The sequence below is a fragment of the Saccopteryx bilineata genome, chromosome 1, assembly GCF_036850765.1.
Source record: "Saccopteryx bilineata isolate mSacBil1 chromosome 1, mSacBil1_pri_phased_curated, whole genome shotgun sequence".
Taxonomy (NCBI): Eukaryota; Metazoa; Chordata; class Mammalia; order Chiroptera; family Emballonuridae; genus Saccopteryx; species Saccopteryx bilineata.
The window spans coordinates 233,540,483-233,567,900 of record NC_089490.1 but is presented as its reverse complement, the minus strand read 5'-3'; the positions used below and the strand labels follow the sequence as shown (position 1 = coordinate 233,567,900).

Here is a 27,418-nt window from a genome sequence, read left to right as displayed (position 1 = left end):
TGGAGATACTCTTTTGGAAATAATTTATAAAAACATTAAGGAAATACCATTTAAGGAACTGAAAGATGTTCAAGCCCCGAGGTCACTGACTTGAGCCCAAAGATCACTGATTTGAAGCCCAAGGTTGCTGGCTTGAGTAAGGGGTCACTGGCTTGGCTGGAGCCCCCCCACCCCCAGTCAAGGCACATATGAGAAGCAATCAATGAACAACTAAAGTGCTGCAACTATGAGTTGATGCTTCTCATCTCTTTCCTTCCATGTCTCTCTATCTCTCTCTGTCTCTGTTGCTAAAAAAATTAAAAATTAAAAAGTATTAACAAAATTTAGATCCAAGGACAGAGTACTTGGAATTTAATCTCTGCCTCTTTTTCTTTTCTTGCATATTTAACATAACTAAATTCGGTGACCATCCCTGTGTACTGAGTACTTCACTATATCATTTACAGCTTTAGAGGTTTTAATCCCTCTGTGCCTTCATTTTTAGAGAAAGGACAACCTAATAATCTGGGAATGTCGGTTCTGTTAATAGAGATATTCTCCTATAGTTTGCTGAATTTTCTAAATCGGATAGAAAGACAAAGCTTATCCAGATGTGGTTTTATAATGAGGTCACTAGGCTTTACTCCATAATCGAGGCCCCTCCAAATATACAGTTTTAGGCTTAGTATCTGCAACAAGGTTAATGGAGATCTGCACCAAGGGTAAATACTTTAGTAGATTGTGTCGTCAGGAAATATTTAAACACTGTTTAAAAGGATTTAAAATAAGTAGATTTTGTTTTACACTGACTAATGCACAGAACTGTAATACAATAGAGCTGTTAACAAATAAACATAATGTTCTCCCCTCCTCTTCTCCTCATCCTGGTGTCATCTGTATTGTGAAGTTCTTGCCCTTAAAATTCCACCCTACTTGTCCATTCCCCCTGTGAATGGAGACACCAGCTGCATAGCTGCACCTGTGACTATTTTGGAGTAATGTCACATTTTTAATCATTTATTTTCAAATACACTGATCAGCTCATGCTACCTCAATTCTAAACACCCTTCAATGGGTATCCTCTGCCTCCTGACAATATTCAAACACCTGGACACACCTGTCACAGCACCTTTGATAATCTGCTTCCCACCCAGCCTTTCATTTTTCTGGACCGTGTACTGGGGGCTGAGTCCCATGAAGCTGTGACTAGTTTATGTTTATGAGATGTGCATGCACAGCTCTGTGCCACTGGCTCTTCTGTCCTGCTCCTTAGGCTTGCCTGTTTTCGCATCTGGAACTCTACAGCTGGCAAAGAATCACTTCCTCGGTGACACTTTCTCTTCCAGATTGATTACCTTCTCCTTTGTTCTCACACCAGTTGTAGACCTTATTGCTAACGGTACAGCATTATACTTAGCTGTATTTTATTTTTTATTGATTGAATTTAATTTATTGTGTTTACATATAATCTAGTGTCACCCCGAATGCATCCCCCCCTCCTCCGTATTCTCAACATCTCCCTTGTCTCCCTCCCCAAAGTGCCCTCTCCTCTTCCCTTCAGGATTATCTCATCCTATCATCCCCTTTCCCTCTATCCTCTTTTCTCTGGGTCCCTTTGATACCTCCTCTGTCTCTATTCTGTTCCTCAGTTCTCATTGTTCATTGAATTCCTCAAATGACTGAGGTCATATGATATTTTTCTTTCTCTGCCTGGCTTATTTCACTTAACATAATAGTTTCCAGGTCCATCCATGTTGTCACAAAAGTCCATATTCTTAGCTGTATTCTATTTCCAGATAGGCACTTGAAGTGGCAATGATTTGTAAAAAAATAAAAATATCTTAACCATATACGAAACTCCCAAGCTCTGATGTAGTGACTTTTACATAGTAGTTGCTTGACAAATATTTCTTGAATTAACTGAATATGTAGTTTAAACAGAGATATGCCTGGAGGGGATTTTGTTTTGCATTAAGAATCTGTATTACGATACAACAAATAAATACTACTACCTATTGGATAATGAAATGAAAAATTCTAAGAAGCTACAGGAACATCCTACCTCATTAAAACTGTTTATCACATTCAGCATATTAATTACTTCTGCATTGATATTTGTTGTCATTTACTTTAAAATATGAATTCACAAATTCTCAGTGCTTCTTTCATTTAATTCAGTTCATGTCAACTCAATTCAATAAAAGCTAAGATGCCAATTGGGTCCTTATTCCTATTGTACATACTATAAAGATTATGAAAATACATAATGACACACCTGTATTCAATACACTTACATCCTGTGTTGAATCAAGATTTTTCTCCTTTGAAATAAATTAATATTGCAAGACAGAATATATTCAAGGGATACATTTTTGGGAAATGATAGAAAAGATTCTATGAATCAAAGAAAGATGTGGGAATTGAGGTATATATAAATATATATATATATATATATATATATATATATATATATATATATATATATATAAAATGTTTTGATGGTGGTAAATAGTGTCACAGGTATAGAGGCTACCATACTAGAGCCTGACTAAAAAGAAATGAGTAAGGTGATCAACCTTATTAATTATCAAGGTTAAAAGTATGGAAAACTAAAAATATTTATAGGTAAATGTCATCAGATTCTTAAAGTCATCATACTTTATATCAATTATATCATTCATATTAAAATTGGGGCAAATGGTCAAAATTCTGCTTACTAATATCCAAACTACAGAGAATTTAAGAGATAAAAACAGCTCCCCACAGAAAACACTAGAATCCCTAGGAGACAATCACTGTTAACACTGTACATTCATATATGTATATATATAAACACATCCATGTATATGGATACAGGTGTACATACATATTTGACTAAAATAGACTCATGTACTACAGTGTCTGTTAAATACTTGTTTTTAATGTCTACCTAAATTATTAAATATTCCTCTACAGCCACATAACCTATATGGCAGTACAATATTCCATTATTGGACATTTAGAAGTTTTTTTTGGTTGGTGTACACAGGCCAGTGATATTATGTGTTAAAGTCTAATTTCATAGATAAAGCCTCTCTATAATTAATTTTGGACTTAAGAGGTTTGGACTTGAAGAAAGAGGTGTTGTTGCGGTATTTTTTTTATAATTTTAATGTGGTGACATTGATAAATCAGGGTACATATGTTCAGAGAAAACATCTCCAAATTATTTTGACATTTGATTATGTTGCATACCCCTCACCTAAAGTCAAATTGTCTTCCGTCACTTTCTATCAGGTTTTCTTTGTGCCCCTCTCCTCCCCCCACACCCTCCCTCTCCTTCCTGCCCCCCCCCCCCCGTTACCATCACATTCTTGTCCATGTCTCTGAGTATCATTTTTATGTACCATCTATGTATGGATTTATATAGTTCTTAGTTTTTTCCCATTTACTTATTTCAGTCAGTATAATGTTATCAAGTTCCATCCATGTTATTGTAAATGATCTCATGTCATCATTTCTTAAGGCTGAGTAATATTCCATAGTATATATATACCAAAGCTTTTTAATCCACTCATCCACTGAAGGGCATTTGGGCTGCTTCCAGATCTTCACTATTGTGAACAATGCTGCCATAAACATGGGGGTGCAGTTCTCCTTTTGAAACAGTGCTATGGTGTTCTTGGGGTATATTCCTAAGAGTGGGATAGCTGGGTCAAAAGGCAATTTGATTTTTAATTTTTTGAGGAATCTCCATACTGTTTTCCACAGTGGCTGCACCAGTCTGCATTCCCACAAGCAGTGCAGGAGGGTTCCCTTTTCTCCACATCCTCAGCAGCACTTATTCTGTGTTGTTTTGTTGATGAGCACCATTCTGACTGGTGTGAGGTGATAATCTCATTGTGGTTTTAATTTGCATTTCTCTAATCATTAGTGATGTTGAACATTTTTTTCATATGCCTATTGGCTATCTGTATGTCCTCTTTGGAGAAGTGTCTATTCATTTCTTTGGCCCATTTTTTGATTGGATTGTTTGTCTTCCTGGTGTTGAGATTTACAAGTTCTTTATAAATTTTGGTTATTAACCCCTTATCAGATGTATTGTCGAATATGTTCTCCCATTGTGTAGTTTGTCTTTTTATTCTGTTCTTATTGTCTGTAGCCGTGCAAAAGCTTTTTAATTTGATATAGTCCAATTTGTTTATCCTGTCTTTTATTCCACTTGCCTGTGGAGATAAATCGGCAAATATATTGCTGTGAGAGATGTAGGAGGGATTACTGCCTATGTTTTCTTTGAAAATACTTATGGTTTTACAGCTTACACTTAAGTCTTTTATCCATTTTGAGTTTATTTTTGTGAATGGTGTAAGTTGGTGGTCTAGTTTCATTTTTTTGCAGGTAGCTGTCCAATTTTCCCAACACCATTTACTAAAATGTCTGTCTTTACTCCATTGTATGCTCTTACCTCCATTGTCAAATATCAGTTGTTCATAGAGCTGTGGGTTTATTTCTGGGTTCTCTGTTCTGTTCCATTGATCTACATGCCTGTTCTTATGCCAGTACCAGGCGGTTTTGAGTATAATGGCCTTGTGGTATAATTTGATATTGGGAAATGTTATACCTCCTGCTTTATTCTTCCTATTCAAGATTACTGAGGCTATTCATGTTCTTTTTTGGTTCCATATAAATTTTTAAAATATGTGTTCTATATCTTTGAAGTATGTCATTGTTATTTTAATTGGTATTGCATTGAATTTATGAATTGCTTTGGGTAATATAGACATTTTAATGATGTTTATTCTTCCTAACCATGATCATGGTATATGCTTCCACTTGTTTGTATCTACCTTGATTTCTTTTATCAATGTTTTATAATTTTCTGAGTACAAGTCTTTAATATCCTTAGTTAAATTTACTCCTAGGTACTTTATTTTTTTGGTTGCAATAGTGAAGGGGATTGTTTCCTTAATTTATCTTTCTGACAGTTCATTGTTGGTGTATAGAAATGCCTCTGATTTCTGAGTATTAATTTTATATACTGCCACTTTGCTGAATTCATTTATCAGGTCTAATAGTTTTTTGACTGAGACTTTAGAGTTTTCTATATACAATATCATATCATCTGCAAATAATGATAATTTTACTTCTTCTTTTCCAATTTGAATGCCTTTTATTTATTCTTCTTGTCTGATTGCTGTGGCTAGGACTTCCAGAACTATGTTGAATAAGAGTGGTGAAAGGGGGCACCCCTGCCTTGTTCCTGATCTTAAGGCAATTGCTTTTAATTTTTGCCCATTGAGTATGATGTTGGCTGTGGGTTTGTCATAGATGGCCTTTATCATGTTGAGGTATGTTCCCTGTATTCCCACTTTGCTGAGAGTTTTAATCATGAATGGGTGCTGGATTTTATCAAATGCTTTTTCTGCATCTATTAAAATTATCATGTGGTTTTTCTCTTTTTTTCTGTTTATGTGATGAATCACATTGACTGAGTTGCAAATATTGTACCAGCCTTGTATCCCCAGAATAAATACCACTTGATTATGGTGTATGATTTTTTTCATATATTGTTGAATCCGGTTGGCTAATATTTTGTTGAGGATTTCAGCATCTATATTCATCAGGGATATTGGCCTATAATTTTCTTTCTTTGTGTTGTCTTTGCCTGGTTTTGGAATCAGAATTATGCTTGCCTCATAAAAGGAGCTTGGAAGTCTTCCTTCCTCTTGAATTTTTTGAAATAGATTGAGAAGAATAGGAGTTAATTCTTCTTTGAATATTTTGTAGAATTTACTTGTGAAGCCATCAGGTCCAGGTATTGGTATTTTTTTATTTTATTACTTTTTTATTTTTCTGAAATTGGAAACGGGGAGGTAGTCAGACAGACTCCTGCATGTGCCTGACTGGGATTCACCCACCAAGCCCACCAGAGGCCGATGCTCTGCCCATCTGGGGCATTGCTCTGTTGCAACCAGAGCCATTCTAGCACCTGAGGCAGAACCATAGAGTCATCCTCAGCGCCCTGGCCAACTTTGCTCCAATGGAGCCTTGGGGAAGAGAGAGACAGAAAGGAAGGAGAGGGGGAGGAGTGGAGAAGGAGATGGGTGCCTCTCCTGAGTACCCTGGCCGAGAATTGAACCCAGGACTCCTGCACGCCAGGCCAATGCTCTACCACTGAGCCAACCAGCCAGGGCCTGTAGGTAGTTTTTTGATAACTGTTTTGATCTCATTTGTTGTAATCAGTCTGTTTAGGTTTTCTGATTCTTCCAGATTGACTTTTGGAAGATTGTATGTTTCAAGGAATTTGTCCATTTCATCTAGGTTGTCTAGTTTTTTGGCATACAGTTTCTTCATAGTATTTTCTTACAATATTTTGTATTTCTGTTGTGTCAGTTGTTATTTCTCCACTCTCATTTCTAATTTTATTTATTTGAGTCCTCTTTTTTTCTTGGTGAGTCTAGTTAATGGTTCATTGATCTTGTTTACATTTAAAAAAACCAGTTCCTGGTTTCATTAATTCTCTGTATTGTTTATTTAGCCTCTATGTCATTTATTTCCACTCCAATCTTTATTATTTCCTTCCTTCTACTAAATTTGGGCTTTACTTGCTGTTCTTTTTTTAATTCTTTTAGATGCAGGGTTAAGTTGTTTATTTGAGCTTTTTCTAGCTTCTTAAAGTGTGCCTGTAGTACTATAAACTTCTCTCTCAGTACTACTTTTGCTGTGTCCCATAAGTTTTGAGTTGTATGCTAATTATCATTCATTTCTAGAAATTTTTTTATTTCTTCTTTGATCTAATTGTTAATCCGTTTGTTATTTAACAACCTGCTATTTAGTTTCCATGTGTTTGAGAATTTTTGAGTTTTTCTGTAGTGGTTGATTTCTAGTTTCATGCCATTGTGATCAGAGAAAGTGCTTGATATGATTTCAATCTCCTTAAATTTGTTGAGACTGATTTTGTGCTCTAACACGTGGTCTATCCTAGAGAATGTACCATGAGCACTTGAAAAGAATGTATATTCTACTCCTTTAGGGTGAATGGTTCTGAAGATATCTATTAAATCGAGTTGATCTAGTATGTCCTTTAAGTCTGCTGTTTCTTTGTTAATTTTCTTTCTTGAGGATTTATATAGTGATGTTAGTAGGATATTGAAATCCCCTACTATTATAGTATTGGTGTTGATCTTGCCCTTTATATCCATCAAAATCTGCTTTATATATTTAGGTGCTCCTACATTAGGTGCGTAGATATTTATAATGGTTATATCTTCCTGTTGGATTGCTCCTGTTATCATTATGTAGTGGCCTTCTTTATCTCTTACTATAGCCTTTGTTTTAAAGTCCATTTTGTCTGATATAAGTATTGCTACCCCAGCTTTTTTTCATTTCCATTTGCGTGAAATTTTTTTTCTATCCTTTTACCTTCAGTTTATGTGCATCTTTTGTTTTAAGGTGTGTCTCTTGTAGACAGCATATGTACAGGTCCTGTTTTCTTATCCACGCAGCTACCTTATGTCTTTTGATTGGATCATTTAGTCCATTTATATTTAAGGTTATTATTGATATGTAGTGGTTTATTGCCATTTTATTCTTTAAAGCTATATTCCTCTTTTGCTATATTCTTTTTCTCCTTTGATCTGTTTACAACAGGCCCCTTAACATTTCCTGCAGCATTGGTTTGGTTGTAATAAATTCCTTAAGTTTTTTTTTTTTTTTTTTGTCTGGGAAGCTTTTTATTTCTCCTTCAATTTTAAATGATAGCCTTGCTGGATAAAGTAGTTTTGGTTGTAGGTTTTTGTTCTGCATTACTTTGAATATTTCTTGCCATTCCCTTCTGTTTCTGTTGAGAAGTCAGATGTCATCCTTATGGGGGCTCCTTTGTAGGTCATAGTCTTTTTTTCTCTAGCAGCTTTTAATATTTTCTCTTTATCACTTAGCTTTAGTATTTTAATTATGATGTGTCTTGGTGTGGGTTTCTTTGGGTTTCTCTTTAATGGAGTTCTCTGTGCTTTTTGAACTTGTGAGAGTTTTTCCTGCATTAATTTAGGGAAGTTTTCAGCCAGATATTATTGAACAAAGTCTCTATCCCTTGTTCTTTCTCTTCTTCAGGAACCCCTATGCGGATGTTATTTCTCTTCATGGTGTCACAGAGCTTGCTAAGAGTTTCCTCAGTCTTTTTGAGTCTATTTTCATTTTTCTGCTCTGCTTCCATGCCTTCATTCAACTTGTCCTCCAACTCGCTGCTTCGATCCTCAACTTCATCCATCCTGTTTTTAATTCCTTCCATTGTGGTCTTCATTTTCGATATTGTATTTTTCATTTCTGACTCATTCTTTTTTAATATTTTAATATCCTTTTTTATACTTGCTATTTCTTTATTTAGGTATTCATAATGACCATCTATTGTTGTTCTAAGATCCCTAAGCATCCTTACAATCATTATTTTAAACTCTGCATCTGGAAGTTTGGTTATTTCTATATCACTCAGTTCATTTCCTGGAGGTTTCTCTTATTGTTTCATTTGAATTACACTTGTCTGTCTTCTCATTATGTCTGTGTGTTTGTGTGTATTGTTTGCAGAGCTGGTTGAGTCTAGACTTGATGTTGTCTGCCTCCAGTTTTCAGTTGTGTTATTGCTAGGTTCAGTGGGTATTTCATTGTACAAATATTCCAGTGACTTTCTGGAAGGTGGGAATGTGAAACTGGCACTGTTGGAGCAACTATCTGGAAGTCAGAGGGCTGAGGACACAGGTACAAGAAAAGTTTGCCCCACTAATTCCTTCTCCTACCTACATCCTCCAAAAGAACCCAGTAATGAAAGAGATCAGGCAATGTGATTCCATTCATGTGAAGTACAAATGGCCCTGTTCAGGGGTTTAGCAGTAGAGCATTGACCTAGCATGTGGACATTCTGATGTCCTGGGTTCAATTCCCAGTCAGGGCACACAGGAAAAGTGACCATCTGCTTTCCCCCCTCCCTCCCTCTCCTTTCTCTTGCTCTTCTTCTCCCACAGCCAGTGGCTCAACTGGTTCAAGCATAACCCTGGGTGCTGAGGATAGCTCAATTGGAGCATATCTGCCTCAAGTGCTAAAAATAGTATGGTACTCAGCATGGGCCCCAGATGTGGTTTCTGGGTGGATCCCAGTTGGGGTACATGCAGAAGTCTCACTATCCCTCCTCTTCTCACCTTAAAAAAAGTGCAAACATAGTAACATTAACATTTTCCATTAACAGTCATGAAAGTGGTCACCTGAGTCAGAGGATAATAAGACTTGGGGATAAAGACTTTTGGCGTTCCTCTGGTGCTTATTAGGATTCTGTTTCTTGATTTGCATGCTGGTTGAATAAATATGTTTAGTTTGAGAGTCACCAAGCTGTATATTTAAGATTTGCTCACTTTTCAGAATAAAATTTTATCTCAATTAAGAAGTTTTTTTTAATAAATTACAAACAATGCCTGCTCTCAGAATGTTCAAAATGGGAGGCAGCCTCTTTTTGTAAAGCTCACAAGGAAAGGATACCCTCCAGCACCTGTTTCAGGGTCCCCCTCCATGAATCTTCTGACTGGCTGTTAATCCCATCCTTCCTGAAATTCCTTCAAACAGTATGCCCTTCTCAACCAGGTAAGAGAATTATATTCATCATTTATTTTAATAGATCACAGGTAACACTTGAGTAGCAATCTTAACATGTAAACTACACATATTTAATTTCTTTACATCCTGGTGCACTGTAGAAGCATCTTAGACTAAGAATGAAACTTGGTTGTAGTGTTTACAGTTAAGCGCAATGGCTATTTCCACACTGTATACAAGCTATTTCATTTCCTTTGACCCTTTGCTACTAAGCAAACATGGTTCTTTAGGACAATGCCAATGGTGTTTACTAACCCAAGGATCTAGGAGGTAGCTAAATCCCAAGCAACTCTTCCTGAACCTGTCAACAGATTTAGTAGCATGGTAACTTGACCTCCGAAGGCTCTAGCTTCTTTTTACAGTGTAGTCTTTTTTTCTTGTATCCTCAAGGTTTCTTAGACTTTATATAATTTAATGCTATATCTCTATGATATAAAAAGGGCACAAGCATGACTTAGTTTGTAATAGAGAGGCACAGTGACTCAGAGATGAGATCATTGCTTTACCTGAAAACCCTCATACATTCTGCCTTATTAATACTCAGCCTTACACAGTAGAACACAAGCATGCCACCTGCCTTCCCCTCTAGGACATTACTCTACATAAGAGGAGTGATTTATATGTACTGCATTGTGGAATTCAAATATCCAAAATTAAGTAAATATATGTGTGTGTGTGTGTGTGTGTGTGTGTGTGTGTATAAAACAAGGTTAAAGGGAGGTTTTATTTTGCTAAGAAAGGGTCTTTTGGAAACCATCAGTGTAAATGAATATAATTTAAGTCAAATTCACAGAGAGTTGAGAAGGCTCCTCATCATGCTTGGTTAGACATTCCAAATCTTTCAATATTTTTTTTATTGTACCATAAGTGACACAGCTTCTCCTACAATAAATTTCTCATCATAAGACATAAGTGTGTAGAAGGCTCAAGATGAACATTTCTGTTTTGCTGTTTATATGTGATTCTGTCTGACCTTGGCAAATAAGACAAGAAAAGATTTTAGCACTTTTGGTTGTTTAAAGATATAAATAGTTATAGACTATCTGACTTTACCAGAAATTCATCTGCTTTTCTTCTTCCCTTCCCTTCTCTCAGTTACTATCTTCTCTCTCTCTCTCTCTCTCTCTCTTTCTCTCTCTCTCTCTCTCTCTCTCTCTCTCTCTCTCTCTCTCTCACACACACACACACACACACACACACACACACACACACTCCGGTCATTGCTATTATCTTTGTCTACATGCCTCAGTCTCAGAGACAGAAGCAGCCCATGTCCTGAAGGCGCCTCTAGGAGAGATGCTCTCCATGGTGCTGAAACCAGGCACTTAATCAATCAAGAGACTACTGTAGATTGTGGTTTTCAACCTTCTAATACTTGGGGACTAGTGGAAATAGAAGAGTTATTTTGAGGATTACTAAGGCAGAAACAGCCCTGAACATAAGCAAATTCAACTAGGATCACTGGATCTATAATCTTCACACAGCATCAGATTGATTAACACTTTTGGGGACGGCAAAAAATTTCTGGAGAACTGGTCTGCAGACAAGCAGTTAAATATATATATTAGAGAACCTCCCAAAGGCTGTTGATGTTTGCTATAATAAATAGTACACACTTGAAGTCAAACTTTTTCAACCTGTATATATATATAATATACACACACAGGTGTTATATGTTTTGGTATCAAATTTGTGTTTGTTTTTTAACAGAGTCCCTATTGACCTCCCACCTTTGGGGGTTCTAGTAGTTGTAAGAAGTAGTATCTTAGGTTGGGTTAACCAAAAACAATTTATGCACTAAAAAAAGAACCGTCCAGGAAGATCACTACTCTTTCTCCACCAGTTAGAATAACTCATATAAACCTCCTTGTCAGGCTCCTAGTATACTTCCATGATTACCCCAATCTTGCTGTCCTTGTTTCTAAAAACTTTGTAGGCTTCTCTGAAACATCTCACGAACTTCTTAAGGATTGCCAGTTTCTGGTAGGGTGGTCATTTAAATGAGAATGATCTGGTTGGCTACAGATTGGATAGTCACCATCAATCAGAATGCTATCTAGCCTGAACTTTGAAACAACCCCAGTATGTTGAACAGACAAAAGGGTCTTTTTCCCCCCTCTATCTATTTTTAAACATATTGTGTACACACATATTAAGTGGTCCACAATAGTTCTGCTTGTGATATCAATATAGGTCCTTTAATCTTTTGATAATGTTTTTAATTATAAGCTTTAAGGCAATTGTTTTTACCTTGAATGTCTTAAAAATCTGTTATGGGACAGTAATAAGAGATTAATGGAGATCTTGCAAAAAAAGATAAATGGCACCACTAGAACACCACAAAACTAGGGGAAAAATTAATTGAACCTATACTTTTGATAAATATTTATTTTTTGCAGAAGAAAAATGCATACTAGTTTAAGCTGTCATTAGACTAACCTACATCCTATTTTTCATATTATTAGTAATACATAATGCGGTAGTTTATATTCAAAAATAAAACTAGAATGTATATACCTCATGTATTTATCCAGAAATATACCAAGGTTACTATGGTTACGAAAAATCCATTACCTTTGAATACAGAATGAAAAAGTTTGACTTCAAGTGTGTGCTATTTATTATAGCAAACATCAACAGCCTTCGGGAGGTTCTCTAACTGGATCCATTTTTCAGTGTCACAACTGACCCACCATACTACTAGCTTATGGCCTATGCAAGGCAAAAAATTTGAACTGTATGCATTTTTAAGTATATTTTGTACCAACTCAAGGTGCAGCAATGCCTTTGACTTTTAATGCTTCATATTTAAGAATAAAAAAAAATTCAACCAACTCAATGCTAAGTAGCTTCCGAATTGAAGAGCATTTCCTCTTACCCAGACCCACCACAGCCACAGACCCATTTGCTACACATAACCGGAGAATGTTGGCTCTATGCGCAAAGTTAAAAGGAAGGGACAAATAACATGAAGTAGGAGTAAGAAGAAATACGTTGACACTTTGTACATCGAGGAGAGGACCCGAAACCAAGTTATCAAGGAACTCTGATAGCATAGAAGGTAAAGAATTTTAAATAGTGCAGGTGATTGTAAGCAGGGAATACAGGATATGAACTGTAGCTCTTGAAGAAGTTTAAAATTAATCTTTATTAAGTTTTTGCTCATCAAGACTGTGATCAGATAAATAAAAGTAAAATATAAATGGCTAATAATCACATAGAAAAGAATTTAGTGTAGCTAGTAAACATGCAAGTAAATTTTTTTCACTTGTAAAATTCAAGAATGTAAGAATATAACATTCACTGCTGATGACTGTAAAAACAATGCAAAAATGTCTATCTAATATCCTCTAAGTTCACTACTTTGAATTCAGCTGTTCCCTTTTTAAGAATCTAACAAAGATTCATGTGCAATAATATTTAGCATCACATATTTAACATAAAGAGTAAATTAGAAACCTATGAGTTGATTAAGTGATCAAATGCATTAGTACACTTTCATAAGATGGAATATGATACCATCATTAGCAGTATTTCAAAATATTTTTAGAAACATGCTTAATGACACAGAATATACAATAGTCATAATAAGCGAATATGCAACTATTCTAAACTCTAGTCTACACTATAGCTCACTTTGTTAAAAATAAAGGAAGTACTAGAAGGAATATTAAGTTTTTACCAGCATGTTAGGATAACCAAGTATTAAATATTTGCATGTTAAATTATCTTCAATAGGCATTTACTCTTGTAATTGAAAATATGCTGTGATTATTATTTTTGCTAATCTAGTAGATGGCATCCTCCATTCAGTCTTTTTTACAATGTGACATTTTGGCACTATCAAAGTCCACTCCAGAGGGCTCTGACTCTCAGTGCTGCTGACAGCACCAGCCGTCATGACAAGAAGTTCAACCCACAGAGCATGCAGCGTGGGAAAGACACCAGGTCACAATATCCTGCCACAAAGACAAGCAATGATTGTCAATAGCATCATAGACACATGTCACGATAGGACATGGCATGTATTTAAAATGACTGCTGAGGTGGAAGCCCTTCCCCATGGCTTGAGCAGGCTCGTGCATCCACGTTCCCCTGATAGGGACAGAACCCCTTCCCCACTCTGTCCCCTCTGCCATTCCTCGTGGACAGATGAGCGTTGAAGGCATGCGTGACCTGAATGTAGTATGCAGCACAGGAGTAACATCTCAGAGCTGGAAATGATCCTTCCAGCCAGTGCATCCCATTCCCATGCAATCTGAGAATCTCCAGGGAAGCAGGCCGCCCACGCCAACAGCAGCAGGGGACACACTATAACAGGAGGGACTGGTACAGACTGACGTGCGTTCCCTGAAATGTACACATGGAAGCCCTAACCTCCAATGCGATTTGATGTAGAAGGAGGGCTTTTAAAGAGACTATTAAGGTTACTGAGGTCATAAGGTAGGGGCATCATCCAACGGGACTGATGTCTTCATACGAGGAAGAAGACGTGCCAGAGGCAGGATCACGTGAGGGCACCGCGAGAAGGCAGCTGTCAGTGAGCCCGGGAGGGAGGTCTCCAGAGAAACCCAAGCTGCCAACACCTGGTCTTAGACTTCTTCCTGTCTCCAGAACTGTAAGAACCCCCCCCGCCCCCATCTGTGCCATGTCATTCTGGCAGCCCTAGCAGATTAACTCAGGTGCTGTGTGGCCTGCAGTTGGCCTGCTGTCTCCCTTGGAGTTGGTGTGAGTAAAAACGAAATAATATGTGTTTGGTAAGTACAATGTACTGAGATGAGAAGTACGCCCTTTGGGGCCAACTGGGTCCTGATTCCAGTTGGTTCCTCCAGTAACTGACTAGGATTTCCTGACCACTTCTGGCCACAGGTTTACTGGCTACAGCGTTAGAACAGTCACGACAACTCTGAATTCCGTGACATTCTTGACTTCACTCCTCTCCTTGGTGACCAATACTGCAGTTCCAGAGTGCTTTGTCTCTTTGGCCATTTGGAGATGAGAAGCCAGTGGGGCTAGAGGGGATAAAGCTGAGTGGTAAGGAGACTTCATTTTTAATAATCCACAGAAGAATGAAAGCCACTGAAGAGCCTATTACTCTTGTCTCTAGAAAGGTGGTTGTGAGCTCGTTAAAAATATTCCACTCTTTTTCCTTCGTGTTTGGGACATCTGTTGTACTAATCTGCTGTGGTGATACTGGCCATGATCTCTCAAGGCAGACAAACACTACAGTTACATGGTTCTGTTGACAGTCCAATCAAACAAAATACAGCATCAGTATCACTTTGCATGCAGTACTGGATCTCACCGTGAATTCTGGCCGCCTCCCCTCCCCACGTTGCTCTTTTCCTGGCTTTGCACAGTGTCACCTCATGACATTAGGCACATTTTGGAGATATTCAGGGCCCTCAATCTGAGATCTGCCATCAGCCACACCCTGTGGACTTGCGTTAGCACAGGGGTCTACCCGTGGAAGGAGTCTTAGCTTCTTTTACTCTGATTCTACTTTTAAACAATCTTTTCTGCATTTCCTTTTCTTTCTCGCCCTACTACCACCTCTGCCATCTCCCCTCTTCTTTGTTCTTAGCAGTCACCTGACTCCATTCACACTGTGTATTCTCTGTGCACCCTGTGATAGGACCCAGAGATGCAGTAACAAACCAGGCTGACAGGGCCGCGTGCTTGGGACACGTTTTCCATATAAACTGCATTAAGCAGGACATAGGTTACTATTCTTTTACTAAGTGCTAAGAACATGCCAGATATTTTATATATTGCTCTAAGTCTCTTGAAAAAATCCTGAGAATTATAGTCATGTCCATTTCCCAGGCTCAGAAACCAAGTCTCAGAGAAGTTCAGTAGCCTATGGAAGACCGCATTCTCCTCCTCACAGCCAGAATGTCTGAGTTGGTTTTGAAGTCCTCCATTCATGGTCTGTGTGACCTTCTGGAAGCTACTGATCCTTTTTATGCCTCAGTTTCCTCATTTACAAAATGAGGGTAAGGTTAATATATACCCCATAGAAGAAGCATTACAGAATTCTATCCAACCATATGAATAAAGATAAAAGAAATTGTTCTTGTCCTTTAAAGATTCTCAGACTAGAGAGGATACAAAAAACATGGACCCTGAGAAAGGTGACTGCCACAGCCCTTGCCACAAACACCTCCATCTGCACCTGTGTCACCCCATGATATCAGGAACAAGAGAGAGAGTAGGGACATTTGACTGATTCCCTCTTATAGCCTTAGTACCTGGCATTAATGTGAAGGAGAGAACATGTAAATAATTAATCCTGCCTCTGACTCTAACTTGTTGTGACCTTTCATGGAGAATTTAATATCTCTAGGCTTCAGTATTTTTATCCAACGATATTTGATTAATGATGTCTCACCTGATAGTCAAATACAATGCATAAAATACCATAAAATATATAACCTCATAATTAACATACAAATATATTGTTAGAGTATATAACATGATATAGCATATAATATATCATATTTTATAACATATTTATTATAGCATACAAATATATTGAGCTGTGAGGGAAAGAGAAAATATATAGTTATCAGACATTAGTTGGTTTTTGGCTGTTGGGCATCCCACCTTTTATGCACACCCCTTTTTATGAGTTTTGGACCTCCCTTTTGAGGGGAGCTTGTTGTATGTGGTTTCACATACCGGACGGCATCCATAATGTAAGCCCCCAGTGCTTCATAGGCTTTCAACAACTTATTCTCCTTAAGTGTCGTCACAATTATAACACGACCTGGGGCAGTGCTCTGTGTTTCTTCTCAAATGATCTAAAATTTAGATGCCACAGAGCCGAACCAATAAATCATGGTTCTGAGTCTTAAGATCAGCCACATTCATGTGGGTTTTAAAGTAGTGAAGACACATATCAATGGACTTGGTATGAAATGACATCATTGACTCAAGCCCCTGGCTGGGAACCATGTGGGTCCCTGTTTCAGTTCTGTGACCAGGTGGAAGCAGAGGAGTCACAGGCTCTGCTTTGGTGTTGATACATTCCCAGGGCCCCCTCCACACAGGACCGAAGGTGGACCAGGGGGAGGACCTGGCTGAGAAGTGGCAGGTCCGCAGCCAAGACCATGCAGACAGACAGCCTGGGGTGAACGGGGGGGGGGGGGGGGCAGGCAACAGAAGTCCTTCACCACGTGTCCAGCTTTGGCTTCACCAGAAATGTAACGTAACCATAAAAATCACGAAATTTTAGTGGCTTAACGGGAGGCAAAAATAACTAACCTGAGTGTTAAAACCACATTCCCTGATAATTATCAATTATTGTCATCTGAAATACATACACGCACGCTGTCCTTTGCAATTATATCAAATAGATATTCTAACAACATAGACTGTAATTATGTATCGATACATATAGAAGTCTCACCTGTGACAGTGCAGTTCTCTCCAATGCCTGAATAGATGAGCATCCCATCCATATATAAGGAGTACTGAGTTATAATGCCATTCGCTTTTCTGGGTGGGTCCCAGGAGAGTAACAGAGAATTGGGAAGGGCTCTGGCTACTGGTGGCTGGACCTCTTGTGGGGCTGTGGGGGGAAAATGATGTATAAAGTCTAATTTTAGTTTACTTTTCTATTTCAAACTTTTCAGAGCCAAACCAATAAATCATGGAATCAACCTGAAATCCCATGCATGGAGGTGTCCCTGATTCGTGGGCCGCTTGGCAGTAACTGCGTTAGGAAGCGCACTAAATAGCTGTCCCGTATTTATGAGAATGTGCTCCAGTGATGGATGGAAAGCACTCACACAGTTACTTGACTGACATGCTACTTCATCAAAAGTATTATTTAAAAAAAAGTATTATTATTAACCCATAATCTCCACTTGGGGGCTGGACTGAGTAAAGCAAATTCAACAGTGATGTCCTCCCTTTCAGGAGCTTTGGATCTGACATGGACCAGGCTGGTGACAGACATTCATAACAGATATAAAAAACATATACGCAACTATAAAAATATCCAGAAAGATCCAGAAGCAACTTAATTATATATGAAAACTTTTTTTTTTTTTTTTTTAAAGAGGCCTATTCATTTTCTGTAATGGTCAATGAACTGGCATCATGGTAACTAACAGCTTTTAAAAATTGATCCCAAACATACCTAACATTTGGTCAACTGACAATAAATTTAAAGAAAAATAAGAAGTCAGGAATTCCTTAAATAATGGGAAGGAAAGGGTGAACTGAAGGAGTAGGAATTGTTCTGGGATCGATTAGATGGGTGCCAAGCAAAACCTGGACAGAGGATAGGGTAGGTGTCAAGAAAATACTGAGAGAGGTAAGGTGATCTGTCCCCCACAGAAGCCAGTGGCAGTCCCTGGGAAGGGGCGGTGAGCATGTGCCCCGGCGGGAGCAATGCCACGTTGAGAAACACTGCTCTTCTCGGTGGACCAGACAGAGAGAACACAGAGCAACCGCTGAAGATGGTTCACTGATAGCCTAGTCCAGGTGAGGGCTGTCTGGGCAGCTCAGGTGCAAAGCACAGAGAATCAAGGGCTACAGGAAGGGTTTTACAGACTCTTTTATCCTGTCACAGTGTCACCAGCTGGGCATTGTCCTTCTCTTACCCATCTTCTTTGTAAGTGCACCTGCTCAACATTTGAAAAGAGGGCCTGGGAAGAAGTGCAAGAATGGGGGTGGATGGATACTGAGAGAAAAAGAGGGAGATGGACTCTTTTCCCCTAAAACCAAGCGTGGAAAGCACCTAAATAACCATCCAACCAGCCAGCCAAAGAGCCCTGTGACCCTGCCCACCCAGGAGAGAGAGACAGAAGGAACTGTTTCGATGTTGGGAGAGTTGTCATTCCATAAAGCGGTGTATGCTGACGCTCCCTGCTTCGGAGTGCTAAAATATTTTCTCTTTCTCGCTGCCTTCTTCACATACGCCATCTGAAACGTTAATGTGTGCCAACAGCGTAGAGTTCCAAGTACAGCAAAAGTGGGGCCGAGGTCGGGAGGGACGAGCAGCCATTAATAAAGCCTCGACGGGCGTTTGGAGGTTCCATCACACTGCAATAATTGTTGCCCGTGCTGGTGTTTAGCAGTTAAAAGAGACCATGGAAATCAAGCATTCGGTTCTCAATTTCATAGTGAACTATACAATCAATTCTTTTTAGTCAGACTGTCTCTAGATTTACTTCTGAGCCCTAGTAAAATGAGGAAGCTTTCATTAATCTTTCAGATGCTTCATATTAATGACAAGGCTCTTGCATGAACAATGTAACAGCAATTAAAAAGCCCATTAATCTGCATTACAGCTATTAAAGATGCATGTCATTAAAGGGTATGGAGTTTGATTCATTTTTGCACCCCCCAAAAAATGGAGCAATTATGGCCTGGCGATGCACTCTGTCATCAAATTAGGTTGGGGGTTTCCAGCAAATGGCCTTGCAGCATTTAGCTCTTCTCCTATTTTATTATTCATGACTGAGATGTGGAAGTCAAGACCTTTGAAATTACTTTACCTTCTTGTGGAGTAGAGATGTTCAGTGCCTGTGAGCTCTCTGAACAGCCAGCCAGAGTGCAAGCAGTGAGGGTTAACACGTAGTCTGTGAAGGGCTGCAAGCCTGTCAACACGCCTGTGGTCAAAGGGAAAGGAGGTTTGCATGTTTACTGTAAGCAACCATAAAAATATTACTGGTGTGTCTCTATATGATTGTGTGAAGAGAGAGAGAGAAAGAGAGAGAGAGAGAGAGAGAGAGAGAGAGAGAGAGGAGAGGGGAGGAGAAGAGAGAAGGTAGGGAAAGGGGAGGAGGAGGGAGGGAGGGAAAGAGAGAGGGAGGGAGAGAGGAAGAGGAAGAGGTAAAGAGAGAGGGAGAGGAAGAGGGAAAGAGGGAGGGAGAGAGAGAAAGAGAGAGGGAGAGGGAAAGAGAGAGAGAGGAAGAGGGAGAGGAAAAGAGAGAGGGAGAGAGAGAGGGAGAGAGAAAGGGAGAGGGAGAGGGAAAGAGAGAGGGAGAGAGAGAAGGAGAGGGAGGAGTGGAAAAACAGACACCAATATAAAAAAATAAAAATATATGTCTCTTTAATTCATTTTCCTGCTTCTGTGCTCATTGCAAAATGGAATAATCAGTTTAAAAAATGTGAGACCAACTTATTACTAAGATAGATCTAAACAATATTTTACCAAATATGTTTCCGAAAACATTAGTGCCCTGAGACACTTCCCCTGTAAACCATGGGAGGAGGGACACGTCAAGTTCAGGAAGCAGAGCACAGCGGATCCATTAGTTGTGATGTACCCTGGGCCTCCGCAGAAACAAAACTCTTTGGCTGTCTTTAACCCAGCATCTTTCAATCTTCTTTAACTGGAGTCTTTAGTATGCAGCATCTATTAACACACTTTAGCAAATGCTACTCCCAAGAGCGGCTTCATTATTTTAACGGTAGGATATACATATACAAGCTATTTGTTCATGTTGTTGCTAACAAATATGCAAATCAACATAGTTGAACAATTAGCAAATTAGATCATTATGCTTTTGTACTTCAACTTGCGAAAATTATTAGTTAATTTAATTTAGACACCTGTCCTCAACAGAAGCGCTGCACATGCAAGTGTCGAATGAACCTGGCTTGGCAGTGGATTTGGAAGAGGTGTTCAGCAAGTAGAAGTACCCACAGAAATGAAGACACATTTCACGCACTGGTCTTCATAATCAAGGCAAAAGCTCTTTATTTTATTAATCCTGTGAAATAAAGAAGTATCAGAAGAATACTTTGGGTATTTGTTCAAACTGGAGACATTTTCCAGAGTTGTCTTTAATCTCAACCACAGAGACTGTCATCATTCTTATATAAAAACGACCTCACTCATGCTGTCCTTTCATGGAGGAGACCTTCCATGGCCTGGACAATGCTGTTGTCTTAACACACCCATATTGGTAACAGCGTACGTCATTCATACACAGATTTTAACATCCACGTTTCGCTAGTCTCCCCCTCTCTGTCCCCGCTCAAGAGATTATTTTAAAAAGCAAAAGAGCAAAGAGACAGGATGAAGCAAAGACCACTGTTTGCTCTGGCCCCTCCTGTCGGCCCTCTGCCCCTACTGCTGCCTGTGTCTTCATCCCAGCAGCTTCCTGAGCCTCCCTCTGGGCACCACTATCTGAGCTGATGCCAAAGAAAACAGCAAGCCAATGAACTAGCATGCGCCCGTGTGACCCTCTCACACCGAGTTTGGCAGTCTCTAATTTCAAAATCCCGCATGGCACGACCTCCTATTTTTCCCCTCATTCCTGCCGTGGTGACTGTTATTCCCTCTTGTGTCTCCACGACCATGACTCACACTCTGAGGCCAGTGTCTTTTATTCTTCCTTCCACTAAACATCTGAATAGCAAGTGTATATCATCCTGTGTGTGCTGTCATCATGGAGTGGGACAGAGGTCAAGGGTACGGTTGCTAAGACCAGACTGCCTGGGTTCAAGCGTCAATTCTGCTATGAATTTGTTACATGGAATTAGCAAATTGTCCAGATCCCTGTGCCTCAGTTTCCTTATCTGTAAAGAGACTATAATAGTGCCTGTCTTGAAGAAGAGGCCCCCAGAGTCCTCATCTGTGAGGCGGGGATAAAACTGTATTTACCTGAAAGTGTCACCATCACAATTAAATGTGTTTAGGAATATAGTGCAGCACAAACAGACAAGTCTGGCACTAATTTCTGTCGGTCCCAGCTTTGTGAGTATTGCAACCCAGTTTATGTCTGGACTGTGCTATTAAGTACTGATCTTTATCTTTCAGAGATCCCTTGTGATCCCATAAATACCAGGTCAGGCAACTCTACCTCAACACTTATTCTCTACTACTTGCCAGACCTTGCCTCCCTCCACTTCTGATGTCCTGAGTTATTCTCCTAAACCCCTGTCTTCCCTTGACCTGATGGGCCCATCTTCCTCTCACAGTTCTTTAAATAGTTTCTGTTCTACAAGGTTGTATTTGCAGGCTTCTTCCTTCTTCACAACACTGCCCTTTATTAGCTTAGCAAGCCCCACCCCTCAGTGATCACATTGTATCTATAGATTTTCCATCTCTCCCCCAAGCTCCAGTCCTCCATTTCCCCCCACAGGTCATGCATCGCACCTGGATGTCCGCTATCATCTCATTCTCAACATTCAACCCAGATCCGACACCCTAAACTCTTCCTCAAGCATCACCTTTCCATTTCTTATGCCTCCGTCATGATCCCAAAACTAAGGTGTCATTGTTAAGACAGATGCTAGGCATTTTATCCTTTGACAATCTTTGACATTGATCCGAGTTTTGATCCGAGTTTTCCTATTTTTAAGTAGACATCTACAGCAAGGGTTAGTACTGCCATACTAACAGGAAACACATCAGTCCCCAGAGAATGAAACAATTCTACAGACATAAAAACAATAACAAAAAACACAACACATTCACATATGAGATTAGTTTCCTTTGCTCATTGCTTAATTTACATGGCCTATGTCAAAAGCATCACCTCTCATTCATGGACATGCATTAGCACAGAAACACTCTGTCCAAAAAGACACAGTGGTTGCCCTGGCCAGATATCTTGATTGGTTAGAGCAGCGGTTCTCAACCTGTGGGTCGCGACCCTGGCGGGTGTCGAACGACCAAAACACAGGGGTTGCCTAAAGCCATTGGAAATACATATTTCATTTAAAAATGTATTGTATAATAAATATGTTAGAGCATTGTCCTGAAGCACAAAGGCTGCCGGTTCAATCCCCAGTCAGGGCACACATAGGAACAGATCGATGTTCCTGTCTCTTGTTAAAATCAATTAAAAAAAAGGAAAAAGACAGTGGTTGTATATAGGTTGGTACTCTGAAATTTTTAGTATAAAATTTTTAGCAATATTATCACTGAAAAACATAAAAGCAGTTCCATTCTTTTGAAATTTTGAAAACCAGCTTTACCAAATACCTTACCCTGAGATATTATATTGTTTGTTCAAATCACAGCTGCAGTACAATGTTGACTTGTGACTGTTATATTGACTTAGTAAGAAATGTCTTCATGTAGACTTTAAGAAGCAGCATGCCAAACCAGAGACTGAGCACTCATTCACTAACTGGTCTTCTGTGTTCTATGTAACCTTTCTTGCCTTCCCTAAAGGAGTTGCTGTGTGTATATGTGTATCACGAAGTTCCTTCGCTTTTTTCCCTCCTTAAAGGACCTTACAAGTCAGGCAATAGTCCTGTCATCAAACTTGCATTCTTCACCTTTGGGCTTTGGTAGGGAGATTTTACTAAATTGTATTTCATAGAAAAATCCTGAGGTTATTCAAGAAAGATGCTTGAGAGAAATTTAACCTTCATTCAGGCCATTTATCAAAGGGTTCATATTGCCCAGCTTAAGGCAGGTGGACAACAACACTCACCAAGAAAGAAAAGCTGCGAAACAGAAAACGGGAAGGGGAGGAGGAAACTGTTGTTCTGGTTCTTGCCAATTTTGAATCCCAGGTGGGAAGTTTTGGCGTGGTTTGTAAAACACACTTTCAAAAATCTCGTACTTTCTGAGACTTGAGGTAGCATTCTCCCTCCCCTTATTTCTAGTGGGGATGTCATTCATAACATTGTGTGTTGGAGACAAGATTCATCAACTCATCAGAATAATTTTCCCTAAACACTAACACACATTAGTATTACTTATCTTAGTAAGATGGGCAGTATAACCACTGAGCATCTTTTCTTGTCAGGTATAATTAACAGCTTGGGTAGGAGAAGGAGCCAGTTAACAACACAAACAGTCTTCATGACATCAGAAAAATGGTCAAGGCATCCTATTGTGTAGGACATGTGGGTCATCTCTTTCGTTTCTGAGTATGGGGAATTGACCAGGATGGATTAAAATTGATACTTATAAAAGTTCTGCAATTGCCAAAGAAAGAGACTATGATATTCTCTCCCAGACTAAGAAAGGCAGCCCTTCTTGGATATACGCCTGGAGACCGCTAAGTGATTGGCCCAATGGCCTTGCTTTAAGTGTCAGAATCACACATTATATACTCTCCAGGAAATAAAAAGTAGTACTACTATGATAATATATCATCATCAAAAAGTATTTACCAATTTTTCTTCTATACACCTCTGGGAAGGGTGTCTTAGAATATAACTGATCTCTAACAGGTTTCTAATCGAAGAAAATATTAGAGCCAGAAGGACCCTAAGGACAACAGTGATACATAGATTAATACATGCAGCAGAATGCTGGCATGTGTGTCAAGGGAACAGGCATTTATAAGATTCAACTTCCCGATCCAAGATGGTAGGAGATATACTTAAGACAAGGAGAAAAAAAGCGATACTCATTGAATATCTACTATTTTAGTAGATACTTTAAAAATACTGAAAAATATATAGTGTGACATATTTATAAAGGAATCCTACACAGAAATTCCATGTATACTGAAAACCCAGTAAGAGAGAGTGGGGTCATCTCACTTTATGACTCTTGGGGTGTTTACAATAAAGAAGGACATCTGACAGTGAAAACTTTTTAAGACTGTCTTGGCTATGAATCTCTTTCTTTGGGACACAGCACGGAAGAGGCTTTTTTCCCTCCAATCTGAGACTGTCCTGGCCCCCACACAGGCCAGATGAACTCTCAAATTCCCTCTCAGTCCCAGAACTCTGCCAAATGAGAAAATGGCCCCAACCATGTCAGGAAACCTACCAGCCCCTTTTCATAATGGAAGAGGGAGAGTTTAAAAAAAACATTCAATAAGCATAAAGCAGGCATGATTGATGTCTTAAAAGTGTTAGCATCCCACGAAACAGCAGCATGGGTATCTGGCTTAAAATCATTGCCACCACAAGGACCAGAACTCTCAGGGCAAAGTGCTAATGCATTTTGCTTTAATGCTTAACATTGAGAAGTCCTGACGTGCCACACCAAGGGAGTTTGAAGGAAAGTTAAGCGTACTCCCTTTGAACTGCAGTCTTGTGGGCCTCGGCCTTGGTGGGTACAGAAAACCCAAGCTGAAGCATGGTGGGGGCAGGGACTCTATTAAGGGGAGGAAGTTTAAGAGTCCCAGGAAAATATGGCTCCAAACCCTGCCTTGGAGGACTGCCTCCTGCAGAGGGAAGAGCCTGATCCTGGAGAGCCTGGACATTTTAAAGCCCTCCACAACGATCTGGAGCAACTCCCTGAATGCAAAGGGTATGTCCTTTACTACTGTATCCACCCTACTTTCTGGCGGCTATCACAGTCAGTTACCAACAGTGGACACTGGATGGTTGATCGAAACAATAAGTGTTGTTCTCACCCTCTTACCTGTCCTCAGCTGTTCCCCTCACTATAAGAGAAACCCAGCCCCTCCCACTCTGCCTTCTCCAAGGAGCCAGGCAGTTTCTTTGGGCCCATAAGATTATTTTTTCCAACGTTTTCTTCCCTTAGCTCTCACTTCAAGTTTCAGAGGCTGCAGAGAAATAGATTGTTGGCGACTGCCTGAAAACATCACGGTGGCCCGGGCACCCGCGGAGGGAGATTTTGTGCCTCTAAGAGAACTCTGTGCAGAGAAGCCGGAAGACCACCCAGGGGCCAGCTCGGATGTGGAGGTTGTGCAACTCACTCCTCTGACTAAAGTCAGGCAGGTATGAAGGTTCTGCCTGGAAGCCCAGCCTGAGACACACAGCCAAATGGCACCTTTCAAAAAGCCAAATGCCTTTGGAAAGGAGACAGGTCTCCATGCCTGTGCACGTCCTGGAGCAGGCTCCCCTCCCCCCCACCCCCCACTCCCAAACCCCCGCGCTGGTCCCCACCCCCGGCTGCCAGCCTGGGTGCTTGGCCAGCATCCACCCTAATCTGTTCTCCTTCATTATGTTAATCTGTGGGTGGAAAGATTTCTGTCATCTTCAAAGCATGCGTACAGCGACGGTAAACACCTTGGCCCGTCTGTAATTGGACAGGTGTCTGCGTTGATGTCACCCAGCTTTTAATTCAATTAAAGAACTGGCTGCTATGCTCTCATTACCCATGCATCTCCTGTCGCACCTCTAGTCTGGCGGCCGAGTCTGCACACAGCCACCGCCCTTCCCGGGTCCAAAGTCTCGGGGAGATGTGCAAAGATCACACACAGTGTTTCAAAAGGACCCTGGCAACCCAAGCATATTTTCATGTCATCAAAGGCATTTGCAATCACATGGGGACTTTGTGTGCTTTCTCTTTCTCTCTCTCTCTCTCTCTCTCTCTCTCTCTCTCTCTCTCTCCCCATTGCATTTTATATTATCTAAATGGTGTCTTCTAGCTACTGGTCAGTAGTCATTAGGAGCAGTCACAGTCAACAGAAAAGCTGTTTCCAGCTTCCACTCCCCAGGGTCCTCCTCCATCTCCTGAGAACTCATCCGAGTGCGATGCTCTTATTTATTTCCTGGCATTTTGCATTTGGATCAAGGAAGTGAGGTGGGCAAGAGCAAGGCACTTATTAAGAAGGCCATCTGGTGAAGGCTACCACGCACATCAAGCTGCCACTGCTATCTGGAGACACAACAGAAGAGCCTGCACTTCCAGAGAACACCAGCCAGGGCAGGGGACACGGAAGGGATGCAGAAGGATGCAGAAGGGAAGGAACCTTTGGTGGCTCTGGATTCTGTGCCTGGCCTGCCGTGCTGACCAATTCTAATTTTTAAGTACACGCCCCAGAATAAGGTCTGAGCTGCAGACTCATCCCAGATGTGGACTGAACGGAGCTAATCAATCCCACTGCCATGCTTTCTGCCCATTTATAGAAACCTCGGAAAATTAAGTCCTCACATCGACATGTTGATAGTGACCTCATGACACCGAATAATGACATTTCTTAAATATGGAAGAAAATGAAATGGTCTAACACAGATCTAAACACACACCCAACAAGCTCCTCCTCTGGTTCTTGGTAGCCCAGAAGGGTGGCATTTGTTTCTGTTGTGTTGTTGGTAACATTTTAAATGAAAATAAGAATCCCTGATATTTATAAAAGGCAAGCCAGTTTTCATTTTTACCAAAAGGTGGAACACGAAACACACTTACCCCAAACCTAAGGCAATCCTTTGAAAACTGGAAAAACATTGTGTTTCAATTTATTTCCTTCCAGGGACCTTCTGACCTTCTTTTAAAATTCTAGTAAGCAGTGAGTCAAATCATGCACCCTGGATCAAAGACTAAACAGATTTTGATGCTTACAAATAGGAAAACATTTTCTTCTTCTTATTATTTTGTATGACATATGATCTAATCCCAGTCTTTTTTTTTTTAAATGGTTTTAAACAAGGATTTTAATGGACCTCAAAGCATTATCCGGTTAAGATTTTCCAAGCAGGCTGACATCTACTCTCACATGTTTAATCTATGCTTTCGTGACAGGGACTACAGGGTCTCAGTCATTGTCATTCTAATTCTGCAATAGTCTTGAGACACCCGCTCATGTTAACCCTTTATCTAGCATAAAGGGCTGATACTGAAATCATTAGAACTGTCCAAGAACAGACTAGGTGGCAGGCAGGAAGTCAAGGAGACAGGAGCAAAGGAAAGGAAGAGGCATCATCCCTTCTTGCTCTGAGACTGGGATCCCCTTGCGTAGAAGGGGATGTCGCTGGCAGAGTCTGAAATGTGTCACTCAAGTCCAGCAGCAGAGCTGAGGGGAAGACCTGTCTCCTAACTCTTAAATCACTGTTCTTGCCATGGACCTATGCCCCAGTTCTACAGGAAGAAGAAAAAAAAACACTGATTGAAGAAACATTACTAAAAATAATAGCATGGTTTTTATAGCACACTTTATTAAAAAAAAAACCCAACAACCTCAAACTGTTAAAAGAT

General features: G+C 39.9%; 1 protein-coding gene across 1 annotated transcript in view; it reads right to left on the bottom strand.

The window, feature by feature from the left end:
• Positions 1-27,418, bottom strand: part of USH2A (usherin) — a 545,087-nt gene that overhangs the window by 263,640 nt on the left and 254,029 nt on the right. Inside the window, exons 31-32 of the mRNA XM_066238179.1 lie at positions 19,104-19,217; positions 17,006-17,167 (exon numbers count right to left, since the gene is read on the bottom strand). Coding sequence (XP_066094276.1) covers positions 17,006-17,167; positions 19,104-19,217 — 276 coding nt within the window. The remainder of the gene's footprint in view (positions 1-17,005; positions 17,168-19,103; positions 19,218-27,418) is intronic.